Source organism: Phaethon aethereus, assembly GCF_964289735.1.
Source record: "Phaethon aethereus genome assembly, chromosome: 7".
In the NCBI taxonomy this organism is placed as follows: domain Eukaryota; kingdom Metazoa; phylum Chordata; class Aves; order Phaethontiformes; family Phaethontidae; genus Phaethon; species Phaethon aethereus.
The window spans coordinates 2626350-2641851 of NC_138583.1; the positions used below are offsets into that span (position 1 = coordinate 2626350).

Genomic DNA, 15502 nt, shown 5'->3' on the forward strand with positions numbered 1-15502 from the left:
TAAAGGCAACAGGGAAAGGAAGGAAATGCTTTGCTCTAACTGCCGGGGGGGGGCTGGGGGGAAATCAGAAAAATAAAATTGAACTTCACTTGTAATGAATTTATTTTCCTGCTATTTGTGGTTATTTTCAAGCAGAGCCTAAGGATTTTTTAATTTACTTTTTTTTTAAGAGTGTAGCAGAGAGAAAACACAATCTAAACTATTAACTAATATGTTTGGTTTGTTTGTGGGTTTTTTTTCAGGAGTAAAATCAAAACAATTTCCCACAAAATGGAACAACAGCCAAGTACAAACTGGGGTTATTTGTACATTTTCATGCACTCAGGTTAAAAAAAAAAAAAAAAAAAAAAAAAAGAATTTAATGTCTTATTACCCTCCGGATAATAAAAGCAAAGTGGCAAGTGCATGAGAGCACTTACACTGCCATACCAGAAACTGGCATTTTTGTAGAAAGATGACATGCATCATAAAGAAATACTTTCCTGATCATCTCTGAAAAGAAGTCTGAGCAGAGAGTTAAGTGCAAGCCAGTGCTTATGTGTAAATGATTATGAATTATACAGATTCACTGAGGTCAGTGTTCTTTTTCTAACCTACCTTCTCTGATTAGAGAAAGTGGTTTTTACAGACTAATCATACCTGACCTTGGGTCATTTTCCTCTGGGAACTATCACAGCTGATCGTCGTCTCACAGCAGAGAATCTCAAAAGATTCTTAAATCAGGGATGAGAGAGGGTTACAACAGGAGTTTGTTCAGCATACAGAGAACAAGCTAAGTATATCATAAAAATCCCTATATTAGCAGTAAAAAAATGAAGAAAAAAAGAGAGAAGCCTGTTTTCTACTTGAGAAGGTATTTATGAAGCAGAACCAACCAGTGATCAGGCAGCACATACCCACCTTCCTGGGCTAAGGAAACCCATGGGTACTTGTGGCACCACAGACTTGGTGGCTACTCATGACTCCATGAGACAAATCCCATTTCTCACACGCCTGTAACACTGAATGAAAGACTCGGTGCCTGAAGCCTGGGCGGAATAACAAGGTTGAGCAACTTCCCAAATACCCCAGCAGCCTGAAATCATTATTACTGCCATTATCACAGTATGCAGAAATCTTAAGATGGCTCTCAGCTTTTTTAATGTCAGTTTGTTTATAAACGCAGATCATCTGTTAAGGTGAGATTAGTTGAAAAATAACCCCTCTCCCAAAACAGCCAGAATTATCTACCCTCTATCTCTGACCACCTTATAAACTCACATAGTCTGAAAGTAACCACGTGTTGACCTTGCAGACAGAAGTGGAAAAACCTCACTCTCAGAACTCTTACTTTTCCAAAATAATTTCAGTTTTTAGCAAAAGCAAATTTAAAGCCTGACTTCCCCACTACTCATTTCCAACTTCACAATGTCATTCTAGAAGGGACCTCTTTCAGATCTGCTTCAGCCATTAGCTAAGTTCAAATGATCTGCACAATATTTATATCTACTTTTCTTCTCACTATTTCTGCCCTTACACTTTTTCATCCTTGCAATGTTTCTACACTGCATAATTTCTTTGATCTGATTGATGCTTTTTATACAAGCACACAGCGTCAGAGGGGGAAGGCAAAGAGTAACTGCTGCGGTGGGCAGTGGAGGAGCAGGAACACAATTGCCGCTCGGACTGAACCGGTTCACGCAGAAGTAACGCGTGTCTTTGCTAAGCTAATTCTGGTGGCACAGGCTAGCTCAGAGGGCCTTGCAGAGCTGTCCTCTTGCTTTTTCCCAGAAGAAACGATTTACCAAGGAATTTGTACTCCGGCTCTTTGCACGCCTCCAGGGTCAGAACAGCACGTTCCCTTGGAACACATAAGTACTTCAGCGTTACCGCTGTTTTAGAAAAGCGCAGTAGCTGCTCTACTTCGTCCCAGGCATCACGAAGACAACTCAGGCAGCTCAGAGCATCCTCAAGGCCAACCTTGGATACTGAAACCGTTCTTTTCACACATGCGGCAGGCTCATTTAGCAACGCTTTCTGCCTCATGTTTCCTGACACAGGCACATTTAAAGGAAAAACCATTCAGACGCTCAGATACTTTAAAACCACAGCACACTGCGTTGCCTGATGCCCTGCACAACAAAGGCCATGTCATAACCCAATGGCCTTTCTTTTTGGAAGACGATTTCTTTTTGGGCTAGAATGCGTATGCTTTAGGAAAAAAAAAAAGCTGATTAAAACTTTTTCAGCACTGTATGTATCTCTGTACCATAAATATCAAGTGAATATATTGTACATATTTATACGTGGCAATAGGACTTTATGAGATGTTGCAAATACAGCTCCTGAGCTCTACCTGTCATTCAGGACAACAGTATTTGGACTCTTCCCCACACCCAGCCTTCAATTATGTTTAAAACTTTTATCTTTCCCTCAAATCTTGCTGAAAATGAACACTAATGAAGATCCAAAGGGCATATGCCAAAACGGACACTGAACTCGCTCCTAATACTGTTAAATCACTGCTCCCTTCAAATGCTTAATTGCTGATTATATTTCAGAAAATTCTATTACTTAAGTCAGTTGATTAATTTTCTCCCCTGCCCCATCCTTGAACACCGACCTCCACTAACAGCTTTTTGTCTTCTCACCCATCTACACAGGAAGCACTCAGGAGCATGGCTGAGAACTTTGAAGAATTATCACCCAAAAAAGCCTTTTCCATTAACTTCAGTGCAACCAGGATTCACCTCCAGTTTGCACTGAAACATAAATCAGTGCCGGCAAACTTTAATTAAAACTGCTTCCCTCTCTGGGCTTGCGTTCAACACGTTTTTCACTGCTCATTTGCTCTACAAACAAATGATGCTAGGCTTCTGTAAAAACCAAAAGGTTTTATGACATGGTAAAACACTTCTGTTTATATTCTACTAACTGTTTACCTGTTCTCCCAAAATATTTCATTCCAATATCCCGCTAGTACAGGAGAATATTTTTTTTTTCTTTTGAGATTTTTCAGATGAAGAGGTTTTGTAAAACTTCAGATGAAACAGCTGAACCACAGCTATACATCTAAGACATGCCTACCATTTAGTATTAGCAACTTTTAAATAGCTATACAACTAGTGAAGTAGACGGAGATACACAATCTTTATTTTCTAGCTGTTTTCAGTACATTTCCAATTTCTATTAACAAGACCACCTACTGCTAACGAAGAGTGAGTTAAAAAAGCTAATAAAAAGATCTGAAATTACCTTTATAACGCCTTCCCCAGGCCTCATATCTGTATAAATCTTGACATTGTATGATATGTTGGAGAAGGTTGGGGAATTATCATTTGCATCAATCACCAGGATATTGACTGTCACTGGGGCACTCTCCTGTACACCATCAGAAGCTGTCATCTTCAGGAAGGGGTGTGGGGAAGCAGAACAGGAACATATTTTAACGGTGTGTTCTTAATACAATTCCAACTATGAGAAAATACAGTATGACAACTAAAAATCAGCATTTAATTTTTGTCTGCACTTACAATTACAGGAGGCTTCAGCTGAGCTTGAGCCTGCAGTGTGCAAGAGTCAGGGCAAAAGCAAAATGAAACAATGCCTTTAAAACATGCTGTGTCAGATTAGCAGGAGAAATGAGAGGGAATAACTGTTCCCCAGGGTTGGGGCCAGTCCCAGGCCCGGATCTGAGCTGAAGTCCATGCCTGGAAGGGCAGAGCCTGTCCCCAGCTGTGCTGAACACTCTCAAGGAGCAAGGCCTGGCCACAGCTCACAAACCTGTCTGACACTGCAAGTCTCACCTGGGCACGGCCACCCAGAGGAGCCGCTATACATATGTTTAACCTCAAAGACAGCATTTTAAGGTGGGACTTAAAAAGCTAGAGGCCTTCTTACTCCATAAAAGAAATCTGAGCTCTCTCAAATGCTAGACAGACAGAAAATATGGTGGCATTGATCGGGAACCCCGGCAGAGGTACACGGTTTGCAAATTGCTTTAGGGCTGTTAAGATGTTTACTCACAGACTGGGAAATGCCTGGAGATGATGCTGGTAGGGAGATCTAAAATGTTGCTATTGAACCAAACATACATTTTTGGAAGAGCACGCTACCCCAATTATCAGCTCTCCCCCCGCCCCGGTATTGCTGCTGCTCATCCTTCACTGTTTTTCTTCTCCTGTGCCATTTTAATGATCTACAACGCTGTTAAAACTGATGATTTTTCAACACTTACTCGGAACAATGCCTGATGTGCCTTCAAGTGCATTTAGCTTACCGAGAAGGTGTAAAGTTGCTGGACTTCTCTGTCGACAGGCTGCAGCAGGGTGAGGTAGCGGGTGATGCCACTCTGAGTCACCGTGAAAAACGTATTGTAATCGTTCAGAAAGAGATGGAGCTGGGGATCCTTGGTCTTTAAATAAGATCAGAAAAAGAGCATTTTATTATAAATTATAAAAGATATAAACAATAAATAATATAAAAATAAAAGAATATAAAATATTATAAATTATAAAAGATAATCATATGTGTTGAAGCATATCACTAAATAGACGCTGTTCAGAGGCTCTCTTTATGTCTTGAAAAGAATCAGAATATATCGATGCAGAATTATGAATCTCAGTTGATCAGGTGAAAAACGGCTCCATGTACAACTGGGCGAGCACTGGGAGTGGAGCTCCAGTTCTAACGCTGCGTGCAGAACCAGGGGACAGCGTAAAGACAGGGCAGCGTCTCATCAGAGATCCCGAGCAAGCAGTCAGGAGCTCATTCTTCCACTTCCACCCTCTCCTAGCATGGTTGTCAGATGACAAGAGGATGGGGGAAAAGAATGAAATGTTCCCTGGGGAAAAGACTGAAGTCAATTTTGGGACAAATGGAATCTCAGCTAACAGAAAGATGGAGTAATGTTTCTGCCACGAACAAAATCAGAAATGATTATTGTATTTGCAGGGAATAGAACAGATTAATTAAGGTCCAGAACCTCAAGCTAGTTCCTTCCAGTGCAAACTTACCAGATGGATACAAAGCTGCAAAATGGACTTCCTACCCTTAGTCCTTACCCTGCAGTCTGGTGGATGTTGAAATGACAGAAACGCGAATCGTGACCAGGACGAAATATCTCAACATCTTTCCCCACCTCTTTAGAGATGCTATTGAGTTATTAAAATGATCAGACTGCAAGGGTCACTCTGTATTACAGTTACATTTTAAAATAAATTACATTACCTTTTACTGCCTACAGTATTCCAACAAACATTTCTGTGTCCTTGTATGAAATCTGGTTACTTCAACCTGATTTAATGTGCTACTCTCGGTCGTTAGTTATTTACTTTATTTCTGTTACATGAGGTGAGATTAGAAAGGAGGGATGCAAATGTGAGGGGGCAAAACACAAAAGACCGGCAGACGAGTCCTACAAAAACTGTTCTGAAATGCCCCAAATAACGTGGAGATAAGGCATCAGAGGATTAGTACCGTGAACAAAACAGAACAGAAAATCCCAGTGGCTGCACAAGGCATAACTTGAAATTATTTTTTACTGGCTACTTTCCAACATAATTCTACAGGACCTGCCCCATACAGAGTAGGACATGCAACAGTCAGAAAGAGCTGAACTCAATAAACTGTCCAAAAAGTAGCATGATGCTCCTCTTCCCTGAACATTTTCTCAAACTGAATCCAAAATGCTTCTAGAAGGTTAATGCCTACTCTGTCATTATTGTCATTCCTATGGAATTAGAAAAAGAAAACGGACCACTGGGAAGTTCACCAATCCCTACAGCATAGCAGGAATGAACACTTGAGCTAACTCAAACATGCACTAAGTGTCATAATGAACAACTACAAAGACAGATCAGTACACCAGAAGGAGAAAAAGAAACTTATTTTAGCAATCCAAAATACTCTAAAGCACATGTTTTGGAAGGCTAAGATTATGCTATTTAAATGAGGAACCATTTCAGTTGCTGAAAGCTACGTGAAAGAAATATCAAAGTGTTCCAAATGAGTGGTTTCCTACTGCCTAAAGCTTTGCTGCAACTATGCCAGCTTTCAGTAAAATTATAATTCCTTTTATAGCTAGAAATGCAAACGGAAATCTCTTTTTTCCATGGAAAATTACAGAAGATAATTGCCAATAATTGTTCACTCTGTAGACACTACAAAGTGGGTCAAAAATTTAATTTACAAAAACCCTGGTTAGTTGTTACAGTTCTTGCTGGTCATGCCGTTTTGAACAATAATAAACAGTACTTTTTTCCTAATTTGTTCTTGAGAAAAACCAATGATGGAGATCCCATATGCTCCCGAAGTAATCTATCCTATTCCTTTGCTATTCTGGTATTAGAAATTTTATCCTAATGCCTAAGTTAAACCACCTTTCCTGCGATCAATGCCTATTTCTACTACCTTCCATGCGTGTCAGACCTACAAAGCAATTTATTTCCTTAATCTTGGTGGTGTTACGCTTTCACATTTTTATCACATTTTATTCTGAAAGAAAGCCTGCTTGACTTAACTGTGAACTTTTTATGCGGCAGATACTGTGAGAGAACACAATTGTGGGAAACAATCCATCTATGTTGCCAACGCTATTGCTGATACTTAAGTTTTTTTAACTGTTACTTTTTTGGGGGGACTGGACTTAAGCATTGTGATTTCTGACTACATTACTGGGTCACATAGACTAGCCTGTCTCCGTGAAATTTTTACTGTATAATTTTAGAATCACAGAACAGTTTGGATTGGAAGGGACCTTTACAGGCCATCTAGTCCAACCCCCCTGCAGTGAGCAGGGACATCCCCAACTACAGCAGGGTGCTCAGAGCCCCGTCCAGCCTGACCTGGGGTGTTCCCAGGGATGAGGCATCGACCACCTCCCTGGGCAACCTGGGCCAGGGTTTCACCACCCTCATGGTGAAACATTTCTTCCTTCTATCTAGTCTAAATCTCCACTCTTTTAGTTTAAAACCGTTACCCCTTATCGCAACAGGCCCTGCTAAAAAGTCTGTCCCCATCTTTCTTATCAGCCCCTCTCAGCCCTGGCAGCTGCAGGAAGGTCTCCCCAGAGCCTTCTCTGCTCCAGGCTGAACCCCCCCAGCTCTCCCAGCCTGTCCTCCCAGCAGAGCTGTTCCAGCCCTCGGAGCGTTGCTGGGGCCTCCTCTGGCCCTGCTCCAGCAGGTAGAAAAGTATCAGAAGTAGAAAAAGTAGAAAACTATCAGAATCCACACAAAAGAGTATACACGCAACCTGCAAGGACCATTTCAAACCAGACATGGTTTACATACTTCAAATTGACAAGTAGGTACGTTTTAAATAAAATAAAAAAGCACCAAATTTTTTGTAATACTTGGGGTTTCTATAAACACATCTAACTATGTAATGAACATAAAGCAATCACAACGTAACCACAGTACAACTTTATGCCCTAAATGACTTTGGTCCCATGTGTTTAAGGGGCTCTTTGCAGGTTTCACAAAACAAGTGACAGACCCAGTCTCAAATTAACACCGACAGGGCAAACAGCAAAAAGTGGAGGAAGACAGGGAAATCAATGAATCAATCACACAGTTCAAACACAAAGTAGTTTTGCAAACATAACGCCCGATACCTACGGGAATGGCACCTGGTGCAAGCTACAAAGAAAAACATGTGATACAAAATGAATATGAGTAAGGAAACACAAAGCTGATACTGATAGACATCATAAAAGCAGTACATTTGGGGAAAAAATACAACAAAACGAGACACAGAAACTGCTCCGGTGCTCTCTTAACAAACAAAATCTGGGTTTGAATTTGTTCTGCTTGAAAATTTCTGGAGAACTTCTTGAAAGTTTGAAAGCCTGTGCGGATGTTAACGTGTTAATGTTACATTTCTGCTGCTCCCGTCCTCCCAGCACAAGGGCTTACAAGCTCTTCCTGAAGCAAACAGTTTTCTACAGTTTACTAAGATTATACCAAAATGACATGTTGTTGTCATAAACTAGCAGACAAGGACACATCCTCTACATGTTTCACCACCCCCAAGGACTTTTTAGAGGGAATATATTTGGCTGTTAAATTCTCCAGGGGAGCCAGAACAAGCATCAAGAACATCAGAACTGCTTAAGCTTCCTGATTGCTAGCGCAGGCTTGTCTCCAAAAAGCTGTAGTGATAACAAAGACAATTTAATGACACGTCTTGGTTTTTCAACATTATTCATGAGGAGGACAATCAGCACCAGAACGCCCATGGAAGAAGAGATGTTTTCAGCATTTGTCCTCCTCGTTTCTGGGTAAAAGCGGAAAGTCTTTTCCACTCATGTCTTTCATTAAAAAAAAAATCTGAGATTCACAGTCAGCAGAGGAGAAGCAAGTGACATTCTCAGTCCCACCAACAAGGAGTTGGCAATAGGGCTGTGTTGGCACTGGCCTCACTGCCTCTCTCTAACTCGTGCGAGATGAGTTCTGCATGGCCTGATGAGATGGTCCTCCAGGTTCACAATAGCTCGGATGGAACAGACAAGGCAGACACAGCATCTGGAGTGAATTGCCTGCATCTTTAATGTTGCCATTAGATACCAGAAAAATAACCTGAAGCACAGCCTCCTGAGAAGTCTTCATGATGGCTTTCACGATAAAACCACTTAGATCAACAGAACCCAAGGAAAAAAACCAAATCAAAGCCTAAATTCTGAGCGACTGAAAAACATGGGGAGGTGAACCAGTCTGAGATGACTTTGCCCAGGACATTTCTGTCTTTAAAATGAGTTCATTTAAATATTATTTAATTGTACAATTTAAAATAATAATAAAACTCTGCACCATTTACATAATCTCCACCTTGGTGGAAAAGAAGTCAAAAGACTAATGAGAGAACCAAGGTGGATGCTGAGTAGTGCTTTAATTCTGAATCCTTTCAAATCGCCACCAAAACCTCCCCAGTCCCTGCACGAAGCAAGGACTGAGGCAGAAGCACGACTATGAAGTCAGACACTTCATAGTGCTGCAACACTTCTTAGGCTTTTTTCAGTCAAGGTGCGAAGGGCCATGCCCCTCCCTGAATGAAAAGCCGACAGAAAAGTTTTGAAAAAAATCATCTTCTGTTCCTTCTACAAATGAGCCACTCCCAGGGGAGGGCAAGAAACAAACGTCAGCACCTTCAGCGCTTCTGCTAATTAGCAATAGCATTTGTTTAAACAGGGCAGATATACAAAAAAGAAATTCCGTGGGGATTCCAAGGAACTCAATGAGAGAAAGAATAGCTTCAGAAGGCAGAAAATATTAGCTATTCATCTGACACAAATAAAGGGAGAAATACAATGCTACAGTAGCGATTCAGTGTTAAGATTTTTATTTTTCCTTCTTAAGTGGAAAGATTCAGAAAAGAATGAAAATTGTATTTATAAATCCTGAAGAAAAGAAGCAGACTTTTGGCCCTCCTTTTCCCTTTTGTTTGTTTTAATAATGATATTACTGGGCTGTTATATTTGGGAAGAATATTTCCTGAATCATTATTTTGCAATGTGGCTATTAGAGTGCCACAGAAGTGCTATACAGGGAGAGCTGTATTATGAGATCTCTCCTCTCAAGAGAATACTGGCTGCAAAACATGTTCAAACAATAACAGCAAAAGATATAAGCAATAAGGAAAACATTAGATAAAACCACTTCAGTATTTAAAATGCTTCAGTACTCCTGGATAAGAAAAATCATTATTTTGCCTTATCTGGATATATCTCATTGAAAATCCATAACGTGCATTTGTAGTTACATTTAAAAGTTATTTTACCCATAATTTGCTCTGTCCTCTCAGGTTGCTACCGAGCTGCCTTTATGTAAAATAATCATTCTTTACAATTTCCCACAAGTTCTCTGGAAACAGGGATGTTGTGCAACCATCTACTTAGTTTGACTTCAACTTTGTACACAACGGAAGCATAAAACAAGAAACTGGTCTGGCAGAAAAGGATCTGCAGAGAAGCCTACGGTAATAACTGACCTGCATCATATTCCACTGCCCAGGGATGCTGCACTGGGCTATAGCAGCCGCAGAAGCACCAGGGTTACTGCACAGGTCCTTTTCGGAACGTGCGCTGGGATGTGTTAAATCCTTTCAAACACACACTGGCACACCTTATAAACGTGACGTCCATTTTGTGTTCTGGCGAGCAATGCACAAATTACCTTACACGTCCAGTTTATTCGTCAGGACACTGCATGTGGCATCAGTAAACACCTCGGTAGTCGAGCAGTACGTAATGGGTATGAATGCTGATCAGCTTCCTTCAGCTCCAAGGTTAAACCCTGAGGTTTATGTGTGTGTCTCTTTTTAAGAGAGATTCAGTAAGATTTGGTTACAAGGCAGTAAGGCGGTTACTGTGTAGCTGTTTCACCAACCTTAACCACCAGAGCAGAATAAATTAGTACTCTCCCATGGAAGCAAAAGAGTAAGGAAGCAAGTAGCTCAGGAAGCCTTATGTAAACAGCAACCAGATCACACTGTTTAAATTCCTCATCTCAGCTTCGGTTTACTCAGGTCTTAAGGTACTCATGTGGCTTAATTTAATGTATGCCATTTAAACAGACCACTTAATTATATCACTTGGCAGTGCTGCTCCAGTTAAAGGTCTGTTTGCAGTGTCACATCTATAAATTAATTTTTGGAAGATTTATAGCAGGACCCTATTATAATTCCCACAGAGTTTAAAATTAGAACGTGTTTTGTTTCTTCCTTAAGATACAGAGTTACGATGACTACTTTCTTCATGCATTTATCTGAGGACACAGAGTTATTTTAATATGAAATATAATCTCAACTGATTTGTCAATTAGAAGACTGAATACATTATGTTTAGCCAGTGTCACTATCGGAACCTAACAGGCACAAGCACGTAGATCTATGTCAGCTTCTCATCAGCAATCCCTACCTTACTAAATACATTAATCTACTAAGATACAATGAAGCCATCAGAACATTAAGACCTGCAGAAATTAATAAGCATTACCTGTGCTTACTAACTCACCCTGAGCTGCCATCTAGTCCCAGCAAAAAGGTACCTGTTGTTTTAGCTTATTTGGCTGGCTTTGTATGAGTTTCATGCAACTGCTGCACTCCCAGCCTCAGTCTGCTGGAAGTCTCGCACCCACAACAGCTTACAAGCACTGGATGAACCACCGATACCCGTATTAACACATAGGCAGCTAAATCTGCTTCTCTCCTCCCTCACATCTCTGTTACACCTACATCATTTCACGGAATTGGAAAGAGCTGTGTTGGCGTGAGCCAGGGCATGCCAAAGGAATTGGGAATTACAGAGAGCATTTCTACCCGACGACGAGGATGATCGTCGTCTCTGCGTTGTCCTGAGATAAGTCTACAGCATGCTGGAAAGAGAAACAACACATCCCTTCTGGCAGATCTGATGGATCAGACCTGGTTGGCCTTAAGCATCAACAAAACATGCAAGAGGGAAGACAGATACAGTCATGGAATCTGGCACCAGGTGCCTGGAGCAGCTCAAGTTGCCGGGACAGAGCAAGCCTTCCCTCCCCCTGTACCTCCCAGGCTTGGTCACGAGCACTCATGGCCGCGCCGCTGGCCCTTATGCTCCCATGCCTAAGGGAAGTGGCCTTGCGGTGACACAGCCATCCCAGCAGCAAGGGAAGGACAGAACATGAGGGCCACTGACCAGGCTGCAGCACAGCCCATCTCCTCAGCACATGGCACTACATCCCCCCAGGGCCAGAGATGTTCATTATTTTGTCCTCACTTTGTAGAGAGTGGTGTGGTGTGTCAAAACTAAGTCTTTATGCCACATCATTTCCCAGTCTAGAAATCCCTGGCAGTTAGTCATCATGCAACATTGAAATATTGAACTTTTTCAATAAGAAACAAAAATCATTCACTGGAAAACTTCCGGCTCTGTCAGAATGATTCTGTGTCACGTGACTGAACTAGATTTTTCACTAACTTAACCAAACTCCTGCTATTCATTATGCAATAAAAATAACAAAAACATGATGTAAAATAACCGAGTGTTAAGTTCACTAGGAAATAATTCTGGGTCCTTGAATGGTCATTTCCGATGGATATGAAAATTTCAGGTCTACTTGTACTGACAGTCAGAAATATTTAACAACTTCTAATTAGCTGCCTAACACCGCTTGTGTTCAAGAATGATAAACTTGTTTTTCGTCGTCTTTGGACGCAGATTTTTTTAGCTTATGTTAGTGCTCACAATTGAAGTATGTGCTGCAGACTGGAAAGATTTTTTTAGTATTAGTGACACAATTCAAAGTACAAATATTAGGGCCACATCTCCATTGTGAAATTTCTAGTGCAGACAAACACAAGTATATTAGTGAACCGCCCTATGCAATATTCAAATACCAAGGTAACTTCATGGGAACATGCTGGTGTACTACAGCACTGGAATAAAATGGGGATCTCTATGGTCAAACTACTTGTGATGAATTTCAAAGCACCGTCCAAAACTCGAGGTATTGAACTTGTACTCATAAAATCACTAACAGAAAGCACTTTCAGCGGAGAACATAAATTCCAGGATTACATTACAAACTTCCTAAAGTAGTTTATTAAAGGAACAAATTACTTTTCCACGCAGAAGTTTTTGAAATTAAGGATTTGCAGTTTGTGAGTGTATGAATATCATGTGCTATACTAACTACCTGGTAGTTACACACTTCACTCAAAGACTCAGCTCAAATTCAGGATTTAACAGTTCAAAGTAATCTTAATTTTCAGTCTCATATATGATCTAATACGTAATTACATCAAAGAACCTAGTATTATGAAATCTGCCTTTGACATCTCGCGGGTAGAGTTGTGCAACTGCCAGGGAAAGGTTAATCAGATCACTACTAACTACAACCTGAAAAACCTCTGGAAGTTAATGAAATCCAATGTCTTTCTGTCATTCCAACTAGGAAATTGGAGAGAGTCCCCAAAAAAACACCAGCATGGAAAACTGCCACGTAAATTTAAGCATCTGAACTAGGACACTGAATTGTCTTTAATTAAAACAGCTGGCTTGAATTATTTCAAATAATTGAAATAGAAGACAGTCCTTGGGAAACAGTCCGGAAGGGCAAAGGGGTTCAGGAAGGTTGGACATTCTTCAAGAAGTAAATCTTAAAGGTGCAAGAGCAGGCAGTCCTCATGTGCAGAAAGACAAGCTGGCAGGGAAGACGACCAGCCTGGCTGAACAGGGAGCTTTTGCTGGGACTCAGGGAAAAGAGAAGAGTTTATCACCGCTGGAAGAAAGGGAAGGCAACTCAAGAAGAGTACAAGCATCTCGTTAGGTCAACCAGGGACAAAATTAGAAAGGCAAAAGCCCAGCTTGAACTCAATCTGGCCATGGTCATAAGGGACAACAAAAAATGTTTTTACAAGTATATTAACAACAAAAAGAGAGGCAAGGAAAATCTCCCTTCCTTACTGGATGTGGGGGGGAACACTGTCACCAACGATGCGGAAAAGGCTGAGGAACTTAATGCCTTCTTTGCCTCAGTCTTTAATAGCCAGTCCAGGTATCCACAGGGTATTCAGCCCCCTGAGCTGGAAGATGGGGATGGAGAGCACAATAACCCCCCCATAACCCAGGAGGAAGCAGTTAAGGACCTGTTAAGCCACCTGGACACCCACAAGTCTATGGGGCCTGATGGGATCCACCCGAGAGTGCTGGCAGAGGAGCTTGCCAAACCACTCTCCATCATTTCTCAGCAGTCCTGGTTAACAGGGGAGGTCCCAGACGACTGGAGGCTTGCCAATGTGACACCCATCTACAAGAAAGGCCGGAAGAAGGATCTCGGGAACTACAGGCCTGTCAGCCTGACCGGGGAAGATTACGGAGAGGTTCCTCTCAAGGGCCCTCACGAGGCATATGCAGGACAACCAAGGGATCAGGCCCAGCCAGCACAGGTTCATGAAGGACAGGCCCTGCTTGACCAACCTGATCTCCTTCTATGACCAGGTGACCCGCCTAGTGGATGAGGGAAAGACTGTGGACGTGGTCTACCTGGACTGTAGTAAAGCCTTTGACAGCGTCTCCCACAGCATTCTCCTGGAGAAACTGGCGGCTCGTGGCTTGGACGGGTTTACTCTTCGCTGGGTGAGGAACTGGCTGGATGGCCGAGCCCAGAGAGTTGTGGTGAACAGCGTTAAATGCAGCTGGCGGCCGATCACAAGCGGTGTTCCCCAGGGCTCGGTTCTGGGGCCGGTCTTGTTCAGTACGTTTATAGATGATCTGGATGAGGGGATCGAGTGCTCCCTCAGTAAGTTTGCAGATGACACCAAGCTGGGTGGGAGTGTTGATCTGCTGGAGGGTAGGGAGGGCTCTGCAGAGGGATCTGGACAGGCTGGATCGATGGGCAGAGGCCAACTGTATGAGGTTTAATAAGGCCAAGTGCCAGGTCCTGCACTTCGGCCACAACAACCCCACGCAACGCTACAGGCTTGGGGACGAGTGGCTGGAGAGCAGCCCAGCGGAAAGGGACCTGGGGGTGCTGGTTGGCAGCCGGCTGAACACGAGCCGGCAGTGTGCCCAGGTGGCCAAGAAGGCCAACAGCGTCCTGGCCTGTATCAGCACTAGTATGGCCAGCAGTAGTAGGGAAGTGATCGTGCCCCTGTACTTGGCACTGGTGAGGCCGCACCTTGAATCCTGTGTTCAGTGTTGGGCCCCTCACTACAAGAAGGATGCTGAGGTGCTGGAGCGTGTCCAGAGAAGGGCAACGGAGCTGGTGAGGGGTCTGGAGCACAAGTCTGATGAGGAGCGGCTGAGGGAACTGGGGGTGTTCAGTCTGGAGAAGAGGAGGCTGAGGGGAGCCCTCATCGCTCTCTACAGCTACCTGAAAGGGGGTTGTGGCGACGAGGGTGTTGGCCTCTTCTCCCAAGTAACTAGCGATAGGACAAGAGGAAATGGCCTCAAGTTGTGCCACGGGAGGTTTAGATTGGATATTAGGAAAAATTTCTTCACTGAGAGGGTAGTCAGGCATTGGAACAGGCTGCCCAGGGAGGTGGTGGAGTCACCATCTCTGGAAGTGTTCAAAAAACGTGTGGATGTGGCGCTTCAGGACATGGTTAGGCGACATGGTGGCGCTGGATTAATGGTGGACTTGATGATCTTGAAGGTCCTTTCCAACCTAGTGATTCTGTGACATGGTTTAGTGGGCATGTTGGCGTTGGGTTGATGGTTGGACTTGATGATCTTAAAGGTCTTTTCCAATCTTAATGATTCTGTCATTTCAAGCACAACTGATTCATTCTCTCTCTCCCCAGCTGTGCTGCATGACTTCTTTTAACACTGTGGACTTCATATGCACAGTAGGATTTTCCTAGGTCACTGCAGCTACAAAGCCTCGAGGGCAAATATCTCAGACCCTGGAACATCAGTGGACCTGTAGATAAACAGCAACACACTGTGGATTGGCAGTGACAATTTTGTTCTATTTTTGGCCGTCCATCACCCAAACTGGCAGCGTAGCTACCCAGGCAGAAATGGTTGACAAATTCTCCAGCT

At 42.6% G+C, this 15502-nt stretch overlaps 1 protein-coding gene across 4 annotated transcripts in view; it reads right to left on the minus strand.

Moving 5' to 3' along the window:
- PCDH15 (protocadherin related 15) overlaps positions 1 to 15502 on the minus strand; it is a gene marked incomplete at its 3' end in the record, with an annotated part of 380126 nt that overhangs the window by 184746 nt on the left and 179878 nt on the right. For all 4 annotated transcript variants that reach the window (XM_082002568.1, XM_082002565.1, XM_082002567.1 and 1 more), the window contains 2 exons: positions 4259 to 4393; positions 3235 to 3384 (listed from right to left, as the gene is read on the minus strand). In XM_082002568.1, coding sequence (XP_081858694.1) covers positions 3235 to 3384; positions 4259 to 4393 — 285 coding nt within the window. The remainder of the gene's footprint in view (positions 1 to 3234; positions 3385 to 4258; positions 4394 to 15502) is intronic.